Genomic DNA, 21,962 nt, shown 5'->3' with positions numbered 1-21,962 from the left:
GAGAACTGTTAGTCAGCTGACGGGCCATGCCTACCGCGGCTCTGGCACACCGGCCGGCCCGCCAGCTGGCGGAACAGGAGCAGAAGGAGAGGGAGAGAGAGAGAGAGAGAGAGAGAGAGAGAGAGAGAGAGAGAGAGAGAGAGAGAGAGAGAGAGAGAGAGAGAGAGAGAGAGATTTGCTGCTCACGCGCAGTCTTCATTCGTTCATCTTCGATGTTCGCTGTTGCACATGCGACAGCGAACGTCAAATGAATCAGTCGCCAAAAACTAATATTTTCCGTTGTCCCATTACTTCTTTTATTGATATAATTTATAATGCCTGATAACAGCCGCCTTTTTGCCACTGCTTCTTTCCCCAGTAGATACACAAAATAACACTGGAAGACAGAACTACCGCAGCATCAGCCAGCAGCTCCCATCCACATATGTCATGAGCCGAACCTTTGCAACTAAGCTTTTTTCATTCCACGGCATCTCGGCACCATTCACCAACCGTCTCCTTATCTGCCATCACTAGAACAGCTCATCAGCCGCCTTGTAAGTGCCATCACCGCCATCCCGGTAATAAAACAGACTCAGCTCGGGGTCCAACTCATCCCGCTTCGCCTTCAGCTCTCGCTCCTGATCGCCCGAGCCGGGCTCGGCCGCGAAAATCACGTCAGCCTCGAGAAAGGCGAACAGGTCCTCGGCGCTGTTGACGTCGACGTTGTCGTTGTACACGCTGATCTGAGTCCACGGGAACAGGTCGGGCAGCGGCATCACGCTCCAGAAGTCTCCCAGCTGGCTCGGCACCGAGGGCAGTATGTACAGGTTCTGACGCACCTCTTCAGTCACTCGCTTGTAGCTGCCGGCGAGAGGAAAAAGGCTGCGATAGAAACAGTCTGGAGAGAGTCCGAAACAGGTATCGGGGAATTAGTCTATAAAACTTGGATTTTATTGATGCAAGTCCGATGGCCATATATCAATATATATTAACACATGGTTTCCCGTGTGTAAATGGTTTTAACGCACGACGTGGATGGATTGGAGCACGAGTGTGTTAATGCACGAGTGAAACGAGTGCATTAACGCACAAGTGCTCCATTCCATCCACAAGTGCGTTAAAACCATTTATGCACGGAAACCATGTGTTAAATTAATTAATACATGCTTAACGGTGCGAATTTAAATTAAAATCAAGCTTAGTCCATGACAATAAAGGGGCCTTTTATGGGAATTCTTAGAATAAAGTCAATGACCCTTCCGAAAAACTTCAGTCGAGAAATTCATCACTGCACGCGCGTGCACCAATTTAAATTGGTGCACGGCTACCTTCGAATTAACGCACGGTTAATCTCCAGTGAACGCACCGTAAAGTATGTATTAATTTGGAATATACTGTAGTGTAGAAATATTGGTAATATTGGCCATGCATACAGGTAACGTCCTTGTTTTTAGTTCCATGGTGGTAGCTCTATTTAGTGAAATTCATAAGATTGCAAAAACATACCTATGTTTCCGCTAAATCGAAAGCATGGGATCGTTATGGATCGCACCATCGTATCTTCAGCTGCCCGATACCATTTACCATGCATTTTACTAAAGACGAGTGGTGGATGCGAACCACGCTATCTGCGCGGTAACCCGTGACCACGCAAAAAGGAGCGACGATGAATAACAAAGGATCACCCTCCCCTTATCTGTCTGCGCTTCGCCGCCCCACGCACCGATGAACTGGTCTGACCTTATTACCATTCTTCCTACACCATAACTCACGTGTCTGAACCGCATTGAGTAATCGTAAATCGACAGCTGGTGATCAGAGCTGCCGTTCATCTTGGACATGTTTCACGGGATAGAGTCAACAATTTATGAACCGGCTTACCACGTTTGCTCTACTTCCGAGATCCGCACCAACTGCGAATAGCAAGCTTAGCAAACCCTCCTCACCTTAAACATTAAATGGATTCAACATATTTTATGGATTCAACATACGTTCCGATTCGTGGCGCTCAATGTTTTGTAATACATTTTCCAAATTTAATTTTGCTCATTACTACGAGCACATACTTAAATACCACTAATACTCCAAACTCCACATCATGCCCAGTGCGTATCAGACCACCGGCCTTACTCACATTTCCTCCTCCTCTGAGATGGGCTCGAGCTCCTGGTACGGGTCGTCGGTAAGGTTATACAGCACGGTCCTGCCCGGACAGAGCTGGCAGTCCGCCGACAGGTACACCTTGTAGATGGACGGGTCGCCAGCTACCGGCGAATTCAGACAGCGTAACGAGCGGGACTGGCACAGCAAGACTCGTTCTGGACTGATGGGATACTTTTTATGTAGCATAAATCAAAATATTGTTGCACATAACTCGAAAAGATGAAAAGAAGCTTTGATCGGATCGTTAACTCCATTGCTTCGCAAAACATAAATGTTTCCGTAAGTACGATGAAAAAAGTAAATCACTTAGAGTCAATTTTCAACTTTGTCCGTCCCGATAATCGGACTATTGCAATGCCATTAACATTTTTTTGCCGGTTCTAATCTCTATCGTGGCCATAACACCCGAGTCCAGAATTGAACAATGCGGTTTCAGTAAGCCGTCAGTTCTGAAAGGCTTCAGATGTTTGAGTGGATATAGACAAAAGTTCTTATGTAACGGCCATTACCGTCCGCGCTCCGCTGACATTTACGGCAATATGTATTAACGTCCAGGAACGAAATGCAAGAGACCCACAATGCAAAATGCTGGAACATTTTTTTTTATAAATATGCACTTCACGTGTGCATATTTCCGTGTGGGAATCATTCATGACACGCTAGTGCTCGAATGAAACACTAAGCATATGTAGTAGACTCCTGAGCGTATTGTCAGCCATAGCGTCACAACCACTCATGCGCCACTCACCCCCTGGGAAGACGAGCGTGGCGCTGTCGGGCCGGAGTCCTCTGTAGTTAAAGTACCGGGTTAGACTGGTCTCGCCACGGGTCAGTAGAGGAAAGAACAGGCTGCGGCCATCTATCGTCATGTTCAGCAGCTCCTGTGGGATGTAAGCATAGTCGTAACAATTGCGAGAAGTGACAAAGTCTTACATAATCCGCAGCAATGTGGATGATATGCACTTCTGATTTGACACCTTAGCTGTTGACGTTACTGGACGTTACTTGACGTTGCTGGAAAATATAATCACAAAACCGTCATAACGTTAGATAGCACATATTCGTCAAGCAGATAATGAACGCTCTTATCTCCTTTACATGACGTGACCCTGGTCATCACCACGTGTCCCACCTCTCCTCTGCCGATGATGTCTATCAGGGTGGGCAGCAGGTCCAGTACAGAGGTCGGCTGGCGCATCACGTGCGGTTGCAGGGTGCCCGGCCACAGGAATATCCCCGGCACTCGACTGTCGGTGATGTTAGACACCGAGGATCCTGTGGGGGTCGGCGAACTTTGTAATCCGGGATAAGACATCTTATGAGTCGGTGATAGACCGCAAGCAACTCGCTAAATCCATCACGTTTCGGACCCGTAGTATTTCTGACAGCTGAGCGCGGCATTGTTGAAGAAGAAGCATCCGGATGACAGTCGCGGTGGAAATAAAATGAGTAACGTTACGATCCCGACCAGTCAAAAATCGCTAGTTCCCATGAGCATCATTTGATACAGAAAAAAGAACATAGTCAATCCAGCCGTCTAGTACTAACGAAATGACATGAGGTCGTTGTAGTCGGAGGCGAAATAGACGACGGTGTTGTCGAGGATGTCCAGCTTCTCCAGCTGGTCCAGGACGCGGCCGACCGCCCAGTCCAGCTCCAGGATGCCGTCGTAGTAGGGGTTGATGTTGCTGGCACCCACCCGGTGTGGCGCCGCGATACTGGGCTCATGCACCTGCGGCAAGGGCTCAGCATCAGCTATCAACACCAGAGGCAATAGGAAATGTGAGTTAAATCGCTACAACAGCTGATGCTGACCTACGGGATATGCGGAACTGACTTGAATAATTTAGTAGTAAATATATTTAACAATGTAATAATTTCCCATCGCATCCGAAGTTGAGTAAGCGCCTACTCATTCCTGTGTTTAAATCTAAACGATTAATTTAATTTGATTTGTTTTTTAAACGTTGAAGCACATACATTGTTTTCTTATGACTGCAACTGGCGGCATCATATCATCCTGGGAAGCATCTTCTGCATACCTGCCACAAGCCGGCAATATCGCTGAGGATTAATAAGGAAGCCCTATCAACCCCGGCTCGGCTGGCACCGTTCCACGTTGTGGCGACCGGCCTTCTCATTTTGCGGAGACAAAGCTGGCAGTACGGCTTAAATTTATGGCCGTCGTCGTAAACCAGCCAACAAAAACCCAATAATGTTCCGACAGGCGTCTTTGAAAATAATTTGCTGCAACTCATGACTTCTAGGGTCTAGCACGAAAAAGGCGGAAGTCTGGGTCACGATATTGAGCACCGAACACTGAAAAGTTAGTGTCTAAACTGAATTTTAGTGTGAAACCGTCGCTGATCTGTCCCATACTAAAATGATTTGGATCACAGCTGAATACTTATACTAGCTTTAAAGGGACAGTATCACCATTTTGATGAAATTTGACATTGCATAGGCCCCACCTTTCTGGTCCGGGAACTGAAGACCGATCCTCGAAGCTCCACACCGTTATCCCGCTATCGCCGCTCAAAGTACGAAAGGTGTACCACACTTTGAATCGTGCTTCACTATCTTCACTGTTTAAATGTTTGCGCCGTTTTGAATTGACCGCCAGTAATAAAACTTTTACCCTGGTCATTTCATCAAATTTTATAAAGCCAAAACGTTTTTCGCACTTATTCATCACCGTTAAATTCATTAAATAGTCGTAGGCAATTTCCGCTGTTTCCTTCGGATTCTAGCGGCTCAACAAAGGAATTCCTCCAGCTGGAATCACAATCTCCCTCCAATGTATGACGTTTATCACGTGATTGTCACGTGATATTTTCTCCCATTGTCAATTGTCACGTCCAATTGTCACTCCCTCCAATTGTCACGTTATATTTTTATAGGCAATACCTAAGGCTACCTCTCCCTAAGGACAACTCAATCAGAAGAACGACCGCGTAAGCGTAGCGTCAATAATGTATTATCTGCGCCAGTTCTGTAGTAATTTTGCATGCTTCCAAACTGGCGGCCATGCTTGTATAGTGGTGGTTCGCTCATGAAAATGAATCATGAAAATGAAATGTGGTTGCAATATTTTTCACCGAGTTCGGTCCTCAAACTATGTTTTTCTGATTCAGAAAAATAAGAAATGCTAGTAAAAAAAAAATCAGCTCCTTACCTGGATTTTTTTTTCGATGATACTGTCCCTTTAAAATAATCACCCACAGTTTAATAATTGCCATGGCTCTTCTCGGTATTCTAATGCTCGTAATCAGAAGCAATATTAAATTGCACCGATTAGCCAGTCGTGTCCCTCCCAACCATCCATCCAGTATCACACCTACGTGCAGGAAGGTATGCTGTAGCAGGAACGGCCTCCTGGCGCGGTGGTTGTCCCGGATAAACTCCAGCGACTCGGAGAGAATCGGCAGCGTCATCCCCTGCAGGGTGTATGGCCACCGCTCCACGGCGTCATCACGCACCAGCAGTGAGTCCAGCTGGTGACGCAGCGACTCGGTCAGCATCGCCCGCTCCTCGAGAGTCCTGACCTTGCCTCCAGCCCCGGCTCCGCGGCCGTCGTGCGCCGCCAGCGCCAGCCACTGATACCAGGCCGTCTCGGCGATCGGCTGATAGATGTCGCGCAGGTCTGTCCTGTTGGCCAGGGCGGCCAGGTAGGCCTCGAGAGCCCGCATGGGCACCAGCTGGCTGTAGGAGAGGTGGCCGCCGCTGGCAGGGGCGCCGCTCAGGGGGACGCCGTAGAACGAGTCGAATCCGTGCTGGAGCGGGCCGTGACAGTGGTCTGCCCACGACCGGCAGCCCCAGCCCAGCTCCCAGCTGCCTGCGACAGAGGAGCGGCGTCGGTGTTCCGGTCGGCTGTGACTCGGCTAGCGAGTTAGGCCTCCATTTATTACTGTAGTATTGCATCTCTAATTTACATCAATTTAAGCAATCAATAGATTTTATGCTATATAATTACTAAACATCAGTAGCTCGTTGAATTCATTATGTATGTAGTTGTATATCTTTTTCAAGCCCCATGCACCGAGTGACCTACCTGCAGCTTTAGTGCGATACCCAAACTTTTTAAAAACCTCTGCATATGTTTGTGTGTTCGCTGGCAGACCGGCACGGCTGAGGGTGTGTAAAATTTGCCGGACCCCGTCTTCACTTTCTTGAAGCCCTGCGACCGGATAAAGAGACAGCCCATCAAAAACCGTTACCACTCGCGCTAACAGACAACGCGAGGCTGACACATTTTAGTCAGCTTTTGCACACCTGCATTTTCACAAATAAATGCATCTCGGGAACTAAAACGGACATCGCTATTCAGCGTGTGCCAACGGAAACGCCGAAAAGAAGTGCATAACAATGCACGTACATGCATCCATACACATACATTTATCCATCCATCCATCCATCCATCCATCCATCCATCCATCCATCCATCCATCCATCCATCCATCCATGCATGCATTGCATAAATACAGGTATACATACCGGTGACCCGATTATGTACCGTACAGTTAGTCCACACTCCACAGTCCCGTGTCCGGTACATGCATGTGTGAAAGTATAGCCATGTTATATCATCCATGGTATAGCCTTGCTTTAATTGCATCAAAATAAAAAACTTCTCCACTGTTACACCACATCCATTCCATCATAGGTCAAGGTAGGTATCTGATAGCTCGATAGCTGCATTAGCATAACTGGTTCTCACTGTCGTTAAATAATGCACGTAATGCAAATCAATACCTTTCTAAGTTTCATGCAAACTGCTGAATGAAATGAAAGGTAATTTAGCTTGTTTTCCCGCGAAGAGATAAGTCTTCAAACTATGCATCAATAGCAGCAATGGTATTTTCATTTTGACATTTAGTGCACCGATATTAAATTAACAAGCTGCTGCTGCAATAGTGGCACAGCAGCTTGGACATATATCAAATCTGCTGAGGCTCTATTCGCCACAAAAACAACTTGTGAATGCAAAACACCTCTGTATGACAACGTGGACATTCCTGAAGGAAAGCTCGTTTAGCTACTGAAAACAGACTCCCACGCTGCTGACACTGCAATGCGAGTAGATCCGACGTCTCAACGGACACTTACGACGCGCTTTTGAAGAGAAATGCCTTTGCCTTTCATATTTGAAAGGCAAAGCAATGCCTTTCATATATCAGCCTATCAATGCCTTTCATTTCATATATATAAAGGCAAAAAATGCCTTTGCCTTTGCCTTTCAATGCCTTTCATATATCAGCCTGGCGTCTGCCTGGATTACGCTGGGCCTTAATGTCACCGGTTTTTGTTATAAGCCAGTCGCCAGACTGAGTCGTGGGTGCATTGCTCAGCGAGGAGACGTGCACCGCTTTGGAGTGTCAGGTGTGCATACTAATCGTGCATCGTGCAGTGTTTGCATCGTAAACGTACTACAGTCTGCACGAGCGAGATGTTGTGCATGCACTTGCACATCCGTCTGAGACAGGAAGTCGGGATCATGTAACACACGACAACACTGTATGCTTCGACAATATAACACTACAACATTACACGGTTAAAGCGGTGGGAGAATATACCGTCGATACTTGTCACTTTACATATATGCATTACACATTTAACATGTAAACATGTAAAAGTATCGTAACTATTTAACCATCGTATCTAAATTCTATGAATGAGGTTTGTTTATCGGAAGTTCAAATGGCATCATATAAGCTATCTTGTGAGCTGCTCGGCATCGAGCACAGAGTCCACCATACCCAATAGTGGCACCGTGAATAGAGCTTAATTAACGTACCATATCGGAAGGGCAGTTGACCGGTGATGTGGGCAGCCCTGTTAGCAGTCAGGGTCAGCGCCGGGACAGTGTGGTGCTGAAGGAGCGCTCCTCCAGACGCCAGCCTGCAATACACGAAAACGGATTTACTTGGCTTTCCGAGCCCAAGATGTAGATTGTAGAGTTATAATTATTTTATTCGTCGTCGTTAAAAGGGACCCTCCCGGCTCCCGTCTTCAAAAAGTTAATGAATTGACATAAAAGTCGTGGTTCAGAAAGATGCAAAATAAATATCTATCTATCAGGGATGGTCTGCGGTTGGTCGGAGCAGCCGCAGCCAGCTGAAGTCAGTTGAGTGGGACAGGCCGTGTCCGGCTTTGAAGGGCACGTTAAACTTTGGCACTTAAAATCTCCTGTTACCCGGAATTACGCGATCGGAAGGTAGGGGTAGGGGTCTGCGCAACAAGCTCTGCTTAGCATAGACTCCAGCTTTGTCAATCCGTCCATTCAAGCATTCGAACCAAATCTATAAAAAAATGTGTCAAGGTCAACTAAAGGTCACTCGAGGTTACGAGAGGCCAACATAAAACTTGACCTTTTCCAAACAAAATATGTGTCTTTCGAAGCGTCTGGACAAGACGAATGCGTTGGTACCATTTCCGTAGTTCTAGGGCCATTTTTTAAAGTTATTTGCGAAAAAGTAAAGCCCCAGCTCAGGGTCGTTGACCTGACCTATGATCTCAGGTCACCAAAACTATTTTTCTGTTTTCCCTAGGTCAAACGCTGCACAACCGTGCTTGTAATTATCTTTATCTCTAAAACTCTACTTTTGGCAGCCATTTGAAGTTCACGTCTGTGACGCCGAAGTTTGCCGGGCAGTGCTCTAGAAAAACGAACCTGTGACATCATCAAGGGGGCTAGGCCTAGGTCCAATTTGCTTGCTCAGAAGGTGTCAAATCGATGGGGGAAAAGATACTGAAAGTTTCGCTTTCCTATCCCTAAGCGTTCGGGAGCTATCGCCAATATTCGCCAAGGAAGGGGGCGAAAAACGCCCCCTCCGGGCCCACGAGAGTTAAATTCCAGCTGGGAAAACGTCTTCAATAATGATATGTGCCGCTTTTGATTGATGGATATAATTGAATGCAAATGCCATCATAGACGCCCGCGCGATAAACCTCTTTGTCACCTATGTAATTTGTTTCACACTGGAAAGAGACGAAAGAGAGAAAATGATACCAATAAAAACAAGCTGAGCTGTGCAACAGGTTTTTGTTCGGCGATAGATGGTATCTGAATGTCATTGGTCTACCAATATGGGACAGCGTCCCAATCTGATGACAGTGCGGTTTTCAAGGCTAGTCGAGAGCGGACGCCAGCCAGCAGCCTTGGGCATCCAACAGGATTACAGGGAGAGGACGAAAGTAGCACCAATCCGCATTGTCCACGGCTGCACGACAGCGCTAGCGGTACGGCCGTTAGCGAGCGTATGCCAGTGCCTTCTGACATACGGGGTGTGGATGCAAGGACACAGAAGCTCATTGTCACTATCGTCACGGGAGCATACACCATACCGTCCATATCAGTTAGCTCTCGTAAGAATACCAACACGCCCTTAGGACAATGTCGAATACAGTGACTAGCAAGACTTGAAACTTCTATGCAATGGAAAACAGACCGAAATTGAACTCCAAAATATGGAAGAGTTTAGCTTCATTTCACATGCAGAGACCACATTCCTTTCAACAGACATCGAAGGACGTGCCGTTGCATATCAGTTCGAGTTCATAGATACTCGATCCAGCTAGGACTGGCCTTGTGGAATGTATAAAGGCTCCGACTGCTTGCTTACATTGCGGTGGATTCATGAGATTCTTTGGTGAGCTTTGGGAAGCACCGAACTTCGCCAGGAACCTTATAATGGTGAAATACACAGGAGTCCATCTGCATCGGTGACTCGGGGGAAACGCCGTGTGAAGGAACATTTCCGCACATCTACCAAGCGTATTATGTGAGCTGATTTTGTGGATATGGTTTGATCTCTCATGAGAACTGCACCTTTTCAATTCTATCCATTCAGATATTTGAGAGAAAAAAAAACTGTTAGAACTCTTCATTTAACCCGCGCCCAGATGGGGTCTGCCGAGCAACGCGGTCTGATGGGGGGGGGCCATTTTGGCCCCCCCCTCAGATCTCGAGAACCACGCAACATAGCGACAAGCGGTAAACGGTGTTGGATAGCCCCAACGGGGAACTACCTTGTGACCCAATTTCATTGACCTCGGTCAAACCGATGACGTCACAGGTCAGGTCAAAGGTCGAATTTTCACCGTTAACAGGCATTTCAAGAAATGCGTTGTAAAATCGAGTAAAATGCATTTCATTGAAAATCATCGATGGGGAAATGTTCTTCAAACACATAGTTTGCTATTTGAGGTCACTGATACCAGGTCAGGTCACAGAGGTCAGGTCACTGGGGGGTCACAATATGAAAGTGTCGTGTGATACATGTTTTATGGTCCATTTTACATGACAAATGCGATTATGTGGGTCAGACAGACTTTAGGGCCAGCTTAGGTCACGTTTTGGTCAAGGTCAGGTCAAGGTCAGGTCAAGGTCAGGTCAAATTAGGTCAAATTTCAAAGTTGATATTTTTGCATAAAATGGGTATCGATTCGATGCAGCTCGTCACGGGGAGTTCAATGGTGGTCTCCGTTTTGCGCTACGAGGTCTAGAATTGCTAAAAATTGAGTTCAAAAATTTGACGTCATCAATTTTTAACAGTTTTTTCACTATAACTTGGCCAAAAAAAGAGGCATCGATCTAAAATTTGGTATGTATATCGAAGAGCGCACGGACTATCACATATATTCCGGTTTTTTCGAAATTCGAAAATTTTTTGGAAATTTTTTGAGTTTTTCTAAAAAAATCATTTTTTTATTTTTGGGGGTCAAAATCCCAAAATTTCGAAAATCCGAGATAGCAGTTTTGTAGCGCCGTCTTTTCTCTACACAACCACATAAAGAACTTTAAAATTGCTTGTTAACTGTAGAATTTGTGAGCGTTTAAAGATGTCATGTTTTTTGCTCATTTTTACTCGAACATGACCTCAGTTTGACCTCAATAACTCCTGACCTGAGGTGACCTGTGACTTGAAATTTTGTGTGAAGGTGTCAAATTGATGCCCGGTAAGGTACCCAAAATTTGGCGGCGCTGCGCGCCGCCGTTTTCTCGCTATTTAAGAAAAACCACAGGGGGGGGCCAAAATGGCCCCCCCCATCAGGGCGCGGGTTAAGACACTATCTTGCAAGAGCATCCAGCGCGAAGTAATAAATCATATGCATAATGTGCTATTCTGTACTTAACTATACTTATAAGAACACGCATTTATTTCAACCATAGACCTCTGTATAAACAGAGGTACTCTGTATACACACCTCTGTATACAGAGGTCTATGTTTCAACCACAACATTCGAGAGCAAAAATTTCCTATAGGTGACCGTTATATTCAGTACCAGAAGAGAACACCATCAAAACACAGTTACAGCCGCTGGTGGATTGAAATGCCATCATCTCATGTTCCCCCTCTCTAACCCCATGTTCCGCTTTGCACATCGACACCGATTCGATCTTAAACGGCTGTAATGATTGCAGATTTACCTGGGCGGATGCCTGTGAGACAAGTGTCTGTTTATACGATCTGTGACACCTCCAGCCAGGGGCGTCGCCGACGGGGGGGTCGGGGGGGTCGCGACCCCCCCACTCGTCAGAACCGGGGGGGTCGACCCCCCCACTTTTGGCGATGCTGAGTATGCTTTTTTAGCTATCATGTCAGGGAAGTTGGCGTCAGCAACATCAACAAATACCACGTCAGATTCAGAATCGCTTCAAGAGCTCCCTAGTCCCTATTGCTTATAGGTCAATAAGCTGTGGGCTACAACATCAGCATGACAATATGATTTTAGTCCCTTTTTATCCCTCAAATGAGCGAGCGCTTCAAAACTGACCCAAGCGTTCGTCTGATTGTCAAAATAATGGTTGCAGTCGATTCATCGGATGACGTATCAGTAACTACGAGGTACCTGGCTAGCCTCAGCCCTGCTACCCTCGGACCTGCCTGCATAGGGGAAATGGGGTCAGATGGTGGATCCCTCTGGGGCTTTCCTAATAAGACGCGCAAAAAGGAGTATATTGCAACGAAACTTCCAGTGACCCCGAGTTAATGAATTTTACACCTATTCTAAAAAAAAATTGGCCCTGATTCGAATATGGATGACCTTGGTAAACTTTTTTGAGTTTTATTTGCTTCCACTTACAAGTGTGGTTTTTGGGGCTGATTTCGAGTTTAACCCTATTCCTGGCGGGCTCCGCCGGGACAAGAAACTGGCGGGGGGGGGGGCCGATTCGGCCCCCCCTTCAGATCTAAAAAACTACACATCACAGCGACAAACGGTAAACGGCATCGGATACGCACGGTCAAGATCTACAATTTTTACCAAGGTCATTTTCAGGTCAGGTCAAAGATGACGTCACAGGGGTCGAAAAAGTCAAAATGGCGGCGCTAGATATGGAAAGTTTTTCTCGAATAACTTTCGAATTAGTCAAGATAGGAACAAACTAAGGGCATCATCGTGATCCTCTCGTCAATCCGCATCGAATGATATATATGTTGACCTCGAAAGGTCAAGGTCAAAGGTTGACCTCAGGTCACGTGACCTCGAGGTCATTATGTATATCATTCGATGCGTCTTGACGAGCTGAACACAATGAGACCATCCACGCGTCTGTATCTTGTTCCTGTACGGAGTTATTGGCCAAAAACCTTTGGTGACCTTTGATGACGTCACATGACCTCACAGCTGCCCAACAGCAAAACAGACCTCAAGGTAGTGAAGGTTGATCGTATATGAAGTCATGTATGGTATATGGGGCCATTCCGACCCGTTTTAGTGGTAAAAACAGGGAGTTGATTTTCCCCCCATTGACTTATAATGGGGAGGTCGCGAGACTGACCTGACCTTAGGTCACCGATATCAAAATTTCGAGATAAACAAATTGCACATACTGGTACCCTAACTAAAGCCTGAAGAGAAGAAATTGATCGGTCAAAAACTCTAGCTCTGGCGTGATTGCAAACTTTTCTGAGGTAGGGTCACCAAACCGCCTCTGGTGACCTGACCTGAGGTCAGATTAACTCAAAATTTTCAGACATGTTGCGTAGAAGCCTTTTAGGAAAAGTCAGAAAATTTGAGCTTCCTAGCTCAATGCGTTTGGGAGAAATAACCAAAAAACCTCAGGGGGGGGGGGGCTCCTGAGGCCCCCCCGCCAGGAATAGGGTTAACGCCCGTTTGAACCGCTTGAAGTAGTTTTGATAAATTATGGTTATGTAACATGTTACGAAGCTATCGTTGGTGGTTGTCAGTAGCCCACTCTAGATGGCCGGCAGGAAGTCTGCTGGTCGACCTGACCTGACCCGACCCGATCTACCCGAAATGCATGGAGTCATCATCTTTGTTCAAGACTAACATCGAACTCGTACTCGGGACCCCGATAACAGCTACGGCTCACTAAGTTCTAGCAGGCGGCCAGATTTTTCCTACTTTTGGGCGTTGACCTAAGATGACGCGGCCAAGACCTTGAAATTGGGCATCATCGGCTTTCTCTCATCACGGGCAGCATTTTCGCTCTTCCGCGAAACTCTACGTCGATCAGGGGCCGAAAGCATGCCTTATGCGTTACGTTGGTAAACGTTTTACCATAGTGTAATAAATAACAAGTGAAGACACTTCACCAATGTATAATGCAAACTCATGTAACAACTTTTCTTCAGCTGGGAGTGGGCTATGTAGCTACTCACGCTGCAGTATGACGTAATAAAACGTCATAAAACGTCACTCCCTAAATCATTGAACGCTATCCTCAGCATACATCATCGTCTTCCATGCCCCGTCATGATGGATTTTTTAATTGACTTAGACATGAAACCCACGTTTTTTATTCCACGAAATGAAGGTAAATAATCCCAGTCTCTTACAGAATGCCTTGGTACACACAAAATCAGAGGACATCGATGTGCCACAGCCCGATGAAAGTCCTACTCGATCTAACTGCGCTCCAACATGTTGAACATCGTATCAGCATTCACTCTATTCCGTAACGTTACTCTCGAGAACCCACTGTTTTTATTGCATGTATGGTCGCTTAATGAATGCAATTTGACAGAACCGGTATGAAAATATTCAAAAACAGAGGACATCATAACACCACCGGCTCTTAAAAAAGTGTAGGGTATTTTGACAACGTCTCTAAAACATAACCCATTTTGATCGGTCCTATGAATGACACAGACTCGAGAACCCATGTTTTTTATTGCATTTAATGAAATAAAATAATCGCATTTTCTTATCAAATGCGTGAAAATATTCAAACTCAGAGGACATCGATGTGCCACAGCCCGATGAAAGTCCTACTCGATCTATCTGCGCTCCAACATGTTGAACATCGTATCAGCATTCACTCTATTCCGTAACGTTACTCTCGAGAACCCACTGTTTTTATTGCATGTATGGTCGCTTAATGAATGCAATTTGACAGAACCGGTATGAAAATATTCAAAAACAGAGGACATCATAACACCACCGGCTCTTAAAAAAGTGTAGGGTATTTTGACAACGTCTCTAAAACATAACCCATTTTGATCGGTCCTATGAATGACATAGACTCGAGAACCCATGTTTTTTATTGCATTTAATGAAATAAAATAATCGCATTTTCTTATCAAATGCGTGAAAATATTCAAACTCAGAGGACATCGATGTGCCACAGCCCGATGAAAGTCCTACTCGATCTATCTGCGCTCCAACATGCTGAACATCGTATCAGCATTCACTCTATTCCGTAACTTTAATCTCGAGAACCCACTGTTTTTATTGCATGTATGATCGCTAACTGAATGCAATTTGACAGAACCGGTATGAAAATATTCAAAAACAGAGGACATTATAACACCACCGGCTCCTAGAAAGTGTAGGGTATTTTGCCAACGTCTCTAAAACATGACCCATTTTGATCGGTCCTATGAATGACATAGACTCGAGAACCCATGTTTTTTATTGCATTTAATGAAAGAAAATAAGCGCATTTTCTTATCAAATGCGTGAAAATATTCAAAATCAGAGGACATCGATGTGCCACAGCCCGATGAAAGTCCTACTCGATCTATCTGCGCTCCAACATGCTGAACATCGTATCAGCATTCACTCTATTCCGTAACTTTAATCTCGAGAACCCACTGTTTTTATTGCATGTATGATCGCTAACTGAATGCAATTTGACAGAACCGGTATGAAAATATTCAAAAACAGAGGACATTATAACACCACCGGCTCCTAGAAAGTGTAGGGTATTTTGCCAACGTCTCTAAAACATGACCCATTTTGATCGGTCCTATGAATGACATAGACTCGAGAACCCATGTTTTTTATTGCATTTAATGAAAGAAAATAATCGCATTTTCTTATAAAATGCGTGAAAATATTCAAAATCAGAGGACATCGATGTGCCACAGCCCGATGAAAGTCCTACTCGATCTAACTGCGCTCCAACATGTTGAACATCGTATCAGCATTCACTCTATTCCGTAACGTTACTCTCGAGAACCCGCTGTTTTTATTGCATGTATGGTCGCTTAATGAATGCAATTTGACAGAACCGGTATGAAAATATTCAAAAACAGAGGACATCATAACACCACCGGCTCCTAGAAAGTGTAGGGTATTTTGACAACGTCTCTAAAACATAGCCCATTTTGATCGGTTCTATGAATGACATAGAATCGAGAACCCATGTTTTTTATTGCATTTAATGAAATAAAATAATCGCATTTTCTTATAAAATGCGTGAAAATATTCAAAATCAGAGGACGTCGATGTGCCACAGCCCGATGAAAGTCCTACTCGATCTAACTGCGCTCCAATCATGCTGAACATCGTATCAGCATTCACTCTATTCCGTATCGTTACTCTCGAGAACCCACTGTTTTTATTGCATGTATGGTCGCTTACTGAATGCAATTTGACAGAACCGGTATGAAAATATTCAAAAACAGAGGACATCATAACACCACCGGCTCCTAGAAAGTGTAGGGTATTTTGACAACGTCTCTAAAACATGACCCATTTTGATCGGTCCTTTGATTGACATAGACTCGAGAACCCATGTTTCTTATTGCATTTAATGAAAGAAAATAATCGCATTTTCTTATCAAATGCGTGAAAATATTCAAAATCAGAGGACATCGATGTGCCACAGCCCGATGAAAGTCCTACTCGATCTACCTGCGCTCCAACATGCTGAACATCGTATCAGCATTCACTCTATTCCGTAACTTTAATCTCGAGAACCCACTGTTTTTATTGCATGTATGATCGCTAACTGAATGCAATGTGACAGAACCGGTATGAAAATATTCAAAAATAGAGGACACCATAACAGTACCAGCCCCTAAAAGTGTAGAGTATTTAAACAAAGTCTGTATTATACGAGTCATTTTGATCGGTCTTTTCCTTCAATTTGACTTGAGAACCTATGCTTTTTATTGCGCGAAATGAATGAGAGTCATCGCATGTTCATTGTTCCTATTGAATGCATTATAATATGCAAAATCAGGGGACGTCGATGCGTTTCAGCCCGGTGAAATGCCCAGTTGATGAATAGCTGTTTGGCTCATTTTAACACTGCGTCGGCATTTACACAGCTTCCGAACGATATGCCTGATAAGAGAACATGAATTCTTAGGTATTGCGAGCTGTGGGGCCTGTCCCTGTGTTCATACGCTATACCCATTCTGGCATAAAGAAGACATTCTCAGCTTGTAAAGATGTGTAGTAAAAATAGGTTTTTGGTCTTCTCATTATGTTTAAGTGATATTTCATTTCAAGTTGCGTGTAGAGGGATTTATTTTCAGTGTTTTGTAGAAAATAAGGGTGAATTAGCTGTTAAAACCAACACTTATATAACTACAAGCTTGGATAGTAGTTTCTTGGGTTAGAAGTTTTCACTACAGGGATGAAACTTTTGCACTACAATGACGAAAACGTCATCAATCGTCATCAGACATCGTTGATTTTCTGAGAGAGCACTTCCGGCAGAAGAAAACGCATTACACAAAATAATCGAAGTGTCTTCACTTGTTATTTATTACACTATGGTTTTACCTTAGCGACCCGCAAAATACGAATAAGAGCTACAGCAACACATAAAGCGTATTCGATAGCTTTTTAAAGCTCTTTCGCCAACTTCGCCTCAGATATGACTTCGGGTCTATGGCTTGTGTACCATAGAGTCCAAACAGCTAAACGGACGGATTTTGCCGAAACATTTGTTCTGTAACAACCTATGATTCAGTGAATGTGTATGATATTCATGTTATCACCATCGTTTTTGTTTCGTCGAAACACGTCGCATGGCTTACAATTTGAACTTAAAAACTTGAATAGAAAACTTGATATCAGGTAAAGGTCATGACCTGACCGGAAAAGAACCTGCTGCATATGGATCGATCCGTGTTACTGAGCTGAACACACTCCAGGGCCCAATCTTACCAATGCCGTGAATAGGATTTGGCAGCACTGGCCGGAGTTTACGGCACTGATATCAAAGATATCCTTTTTATTTACATCCAGCCAATCTTGTCCAATGATTTTGATAGCGTCAATGATTATGAATGTTGCCTGAACGAATGAATAAGTGAATGTGGAATAGTTCTGAATGTTACCAAATGCCGTGAATGCGCATTTACGGCATTTGGTAAGATTGGGCCCAGGTGCTGTCATCGCTCTACAACGTCTCCATCAAAAGTTGTTGTCGAAAATGTGTTAGAGACCTTTGATGACCTAATGACTGACCATTTCAGTCACCACTGGTCATTAGCTGCACCTTATCTCTAAAATGAACAAGGTGCCATGGCTACAAAAGTATCTAGCTCACACACCTATTTGACCTGACCGCTTCTCAGATGTAAAATCCCAGATTCATGAACTGTTGGCACTTATAATCCCATTCATTACACCAAATTTCAGACTTATAGGAGTCAGGAGATAATCTGTAGGAATGACAAGATTGCAGTTTTAAGAGGCATTAAAACTGAACTTGACACGACATTGTGACCTGACCTCAGGTGACCGCTGCTTGATTTTTATGCACGATGCAAAATTTATGTACAATAAGATATACCGCTGCTTTCGCGGCGCTGCGCGCCGAGGTTTTTCTCCGGGCACACGAAAAAAAAAACCGGGAGTGTGGCTAAAAACACCCCTACCCATCAAGACGAAGACCGGAAACCCGACCCCCCCACTAAAAAATCCGTGGCGACGCCCCTGCCTCCAGCTGTGCGCTCCGCCCAAAAGCCGTTTGTGTTGTCTTGTCTCTGCAGTAGAGACACACAGACTGATGGATTAACACAGGCAATCGGCCTGCCCGTGCCGCCCCCGACGCTGGGACACCACCGAGTGTAAGTGCAGTGACTCGCCCACCCAGGCGAGAGGCAAGGTCGGCACGGCGGAGGAGTAGCCACAAATTATACAGGTATGAAGATGAGCTGACACTGCTGACAGCTGTTGGACACGGAATGGGGAGCACGACACGGGGAGGTTTGGTTCTCACAATTATCTGGGAAGGACAGGAGCAGTGATGCCGATTGCGTGCCAAAACTTATAACTGAGCTCAAACTTTTAAGGGTACCTAATGCAGCAAATTATAATATGTTTGAACAAATATTTTATGTAATAACCTAACAATGATCGTTGGCAATTCGATAACTAAATCAAGATGGCCGTGTTTTGCGCACGGCATATCAAACACATCTGATGTGAATATAATGCAGCACAAATCAGTAGCTCCAGGACACAAATTATCATATCCCAAACGTATAATAACCCAAGAATGCAGAGCGTCGCAGTTCTTCCCTCGGTCGCCACGACCCGTGACGCGACATACGGCATGCCTTTTGGTAAACCTGCCGTCTGGACGCCGCAGAACAGGCAGTAAGAAGGAACTATTTAACATCTGGTCAGTGCCCCGTGCACGTGCGGAACTTGGCACTATAAGGTCACCTCAGAACGGCGCCTCTCCATTAGACGACTCCATTGCCGGCCGTGCTGTGTTTTCAACGAGCCATAGGTCAATAACCCGTAATAAATATGCTATGCAGAATAACTGCGTCGCATCGTTGTAAAGAAAATGTGTATTTATTAGACAATCGATTAGGCATGTCACTCAACAATCGACATAAACTCAGCTTGCTTGTCATAAATCCGTTAGCTTGTCAAATATGTGAGACGCATTTGCCTCTTGAATTGTATGGTAAGGTGGAGCCTAAACCTAGCGTTTATCTATAATGTAGCGGCTTGGCACAAACGAATTCCGAGCTAATACTAAACTCAAGGCGAGAAGTTTTTCCTACTTAGTCAACAACAGCAAAATATAGGAAAATATATGTACGTTTTGGAGTCATTTAGGCTTTTAACAGAGGTTTTCCGGAAAGAGCCGTTTGATGACTTACCTGTCAATGGTAAAATATCCATCCTTACCTGTCAATGTTTGGCGTCTTCACTGGTGTACCGGGGTTGAAGCAGCTCAAGTCGTCTGCTCGCACATTATTGGCCAGAAGCACCACAATATTGGGCTCAGCCGATGATGAGATGAACACGCCGAGTAATACTAACAGACCAATAACAGTGGATGCCATCGAGATCAGAGAAGCAGAACGGACAGACGGACGGACGGACGGACGGACGGAGATGCAGTAGAAACGTTATCACGGACACAAATGGTTAGTATTCCCTATTTCTGTCGCTTATAATTCCACTATAGCACTATATCTGACACAAATGACACCACTAGCACCACCGTGACACTACCGACACCACCGTCTGCACCACCGTCACCGCCGGCACCAACTGCACCACCGTCACCGGCACCGCGGCGACTCATCTGTCACCGGTGCCGCCGCGGCTCTCCGGACCGCGAAACCGGTCCTCAGGGCCCGCTCGACGCGCGTCCTGTGCTCCCACACACTCTCCGCCGCATCCGGGCCGATCACACCTGACCGCAGGCTCTCCCGGCGAGGTCACGGTCACGGTCAGCCGGGTCACAGAGGTCACCGCTGTCAGAGAGGTCAGAGCGCGCGGCGCGGCGGCGGCGGCCACTCCCATAGCGGAACGGCCGCCGGTTGAGGCCGCGAGGCGGGCCGCTCCGGCCCCAGAGCGTTCACCTCACAGCCTTGGATCGATCGGGCATCCTGCGTTTGCATAAAGACCCCGCCTCAATCAGACAGCCATTGCTTTTGTAAGGTGACACGCCGATCACTGCGGCTGTGTTTGGGACGCCGCTCGAATAGATTTGCATGCGAAAGCAGCTGAATAGGAGATCGCGTAGCCTCCTACACCCCCGAAATGACATTGATAAGACCGATACCCTCTGTAGGTACGTCACGGTGCTCTAAACAGGGTGACGCGGCATAGGCTGTTGGGAAATCTGCATCGAAGATGCAAGCTCAGCCCTCGGTGCAGTTGGGACATTTGCCCCTTCCACACCGTCCAAAACAAAGGGAATGTATCCCTCGAAAAAGAACAACTTGAAATATTCATTTAAAAAGTTAGTGATAAATTTTAACTTGTCAAGCAATGATATCCGGAAGTGAATCCTGGAACACTTTTGAAGCTGTAGCAAGTTTGCTTTTGGAGAGAAGGGAATAGGCCATAGGGATGTCCCCGCAGCGTCAAATAGGTAGGTGCCTATATTGCCTATCCTATTGGATCATCCTTTGCCCAATTCATTGACATTTTGTTTTTATAAATTTAGTCCGAACCATTTAAGTGGAAGCCGGAAGGATGTACAAGGACAGAGCCTCCGCTAAGCGAAGCTTGTTAGTTGTTGCGTTGACCCTGCCCTCTACCTACCTACTCTCCGATCACGCAATTCTAGTATAAATATTCTATTTTTCTACCTACCTATGATAGAATTTAGAGTCCAAAGTTTAACCTTCGCCCCAGTGGGGGGGGGGCATATGTTACCACCCTGTCGCGTTTTTCGCGTGTAAATAAAAAAGCGCGGCGCGTAGCGCCGCGCCGCTTGGGGTAGCTTTTTGTACATCAATTTTGGACAATGTGTGAAATTTTTGACCCCAGGTCATGTCAGGTCAGGTCACCAGGTCAAGTTAACTGACCAAGCCTAAAAAAAAGTTTGCAATCATGTCCAGCCTGCAGTGTTTGTCAGAAAGGTTTCAAACTTGGTGGATTGCATGATGTTATGGGCGCCTACAATTTGTATATCTCGGATTTTTCATATCCGTGACCTAAGGTCAGGTCAGTGGCGTGACCTTACCATTATAAGGCAATGGAGAAAAATGAAAATGCCTCTAGATCCGTGTGTACGCATGGGAACAGTCCAAATATTTCAGAATCACAATGATTTAGTCCACTCGTGATGACCAAGGTGTCATTTTTGCTGATAGCCTCTAGACAGGTCATCTGAGGTCACTTGAGGCTACAAACAGTTTTTTGCCAATAACTCGCGATTGGAAAGAGATAGAACGCTGGGGATGGTCTCATTGTGTTTGTCTTGTTGAGACGCATCGACTGATATGCAACATGACCTTTTCCGGTCAGGTCATGACCTTGACCTGAGGTCAAATTTTCAAGTTGACCTTTCAAGGTCAAATTATAGTTCATTCGACTCGTCTCGGCGAGGGGAACACGATTCTGGCAATAGAAATGCCGTGGCTTTTTGTGGTCAAAAGCTATTGTCGAAAAACTCTTTTCGTAAAAACAGCTATTTTTGGAGTTTTTGCCCTCTGGAGGCTAAACCGTTGACCTGAGGTCAATATTGATTATGACCTTTTCAAAAGAAGAGCTCAAAAGCTATCGTTTGCTGTTCCATGCGTTTTTCTAGATACCACAGTTTCTGAGATAGCGGCATGTTTTCTGAAAAATATAATGCAATTGGCAAATTTTGACCTTTGATGACCTCTGGTGACCCCAATATTGC

The 21,962-nt window shown here is 45.4% G+C and overlaps 1 protein-coding gene across 1 annotated transcript; it reads right to left on the bottom strand.

Moving 5' to 3' along the window:
* Window positions 1-272: 272 nt before the first annotated feature.
* LOC122363447 (arylsulfatase L-like) lies at window positions 273-20,283 on the bottom strand. Its single transcript, XM_043332732.1, has 9 exons — window positions 19,505-20,283; window positions 7,940-8,043; window positions 6,197-6,322; window positions 5,487-5,980; window positions 3,694-3,877; window positions 3,278-3,420; window positions 2,894-3,026; window positions 2,117-2,246; window positions 273-843 (listed from the first exon to the last, which is right to left on the bottom strand). Exons 1-9 carry the CDS (start codon window positions 19,660-19,662, stop codon window positions 513-515), a joined length of 1,803 nt encoding a protein of 600 aa, XP_043188667.1. The 5' UTR covers window positions 19,663-20,283; the 3' UTR covers window positions 273-512.
* Window positions 20,284-21,962: the final 1,679 nt, after the last annotated feature.

This window comes from Amphibalanus amphitrite, unplaced genomic scaffold (genome assembly GCF_019059575.1).
Source record: "Amphibalanus amphitrite isolate SeventyFive unplaced genomic scaffold, NRLGWU_Aamphi_draft 000026F_arrow, whole genome shotgun sequence".
In the NCBI taxonomy this organism is placed as follows: domain Eukaryota; kingdom Metazoa; phylum Arthropoda; class Thecostraca; order Balanomorpha; family Balanidae; genus Amphibalanus; species Amphibalanus amphitrite.
The sequence above is the reverse complement of the archived record's forward strand: the minus strand, read 5'-3'. Positions and strand labels throughout refer to the sequence as shown.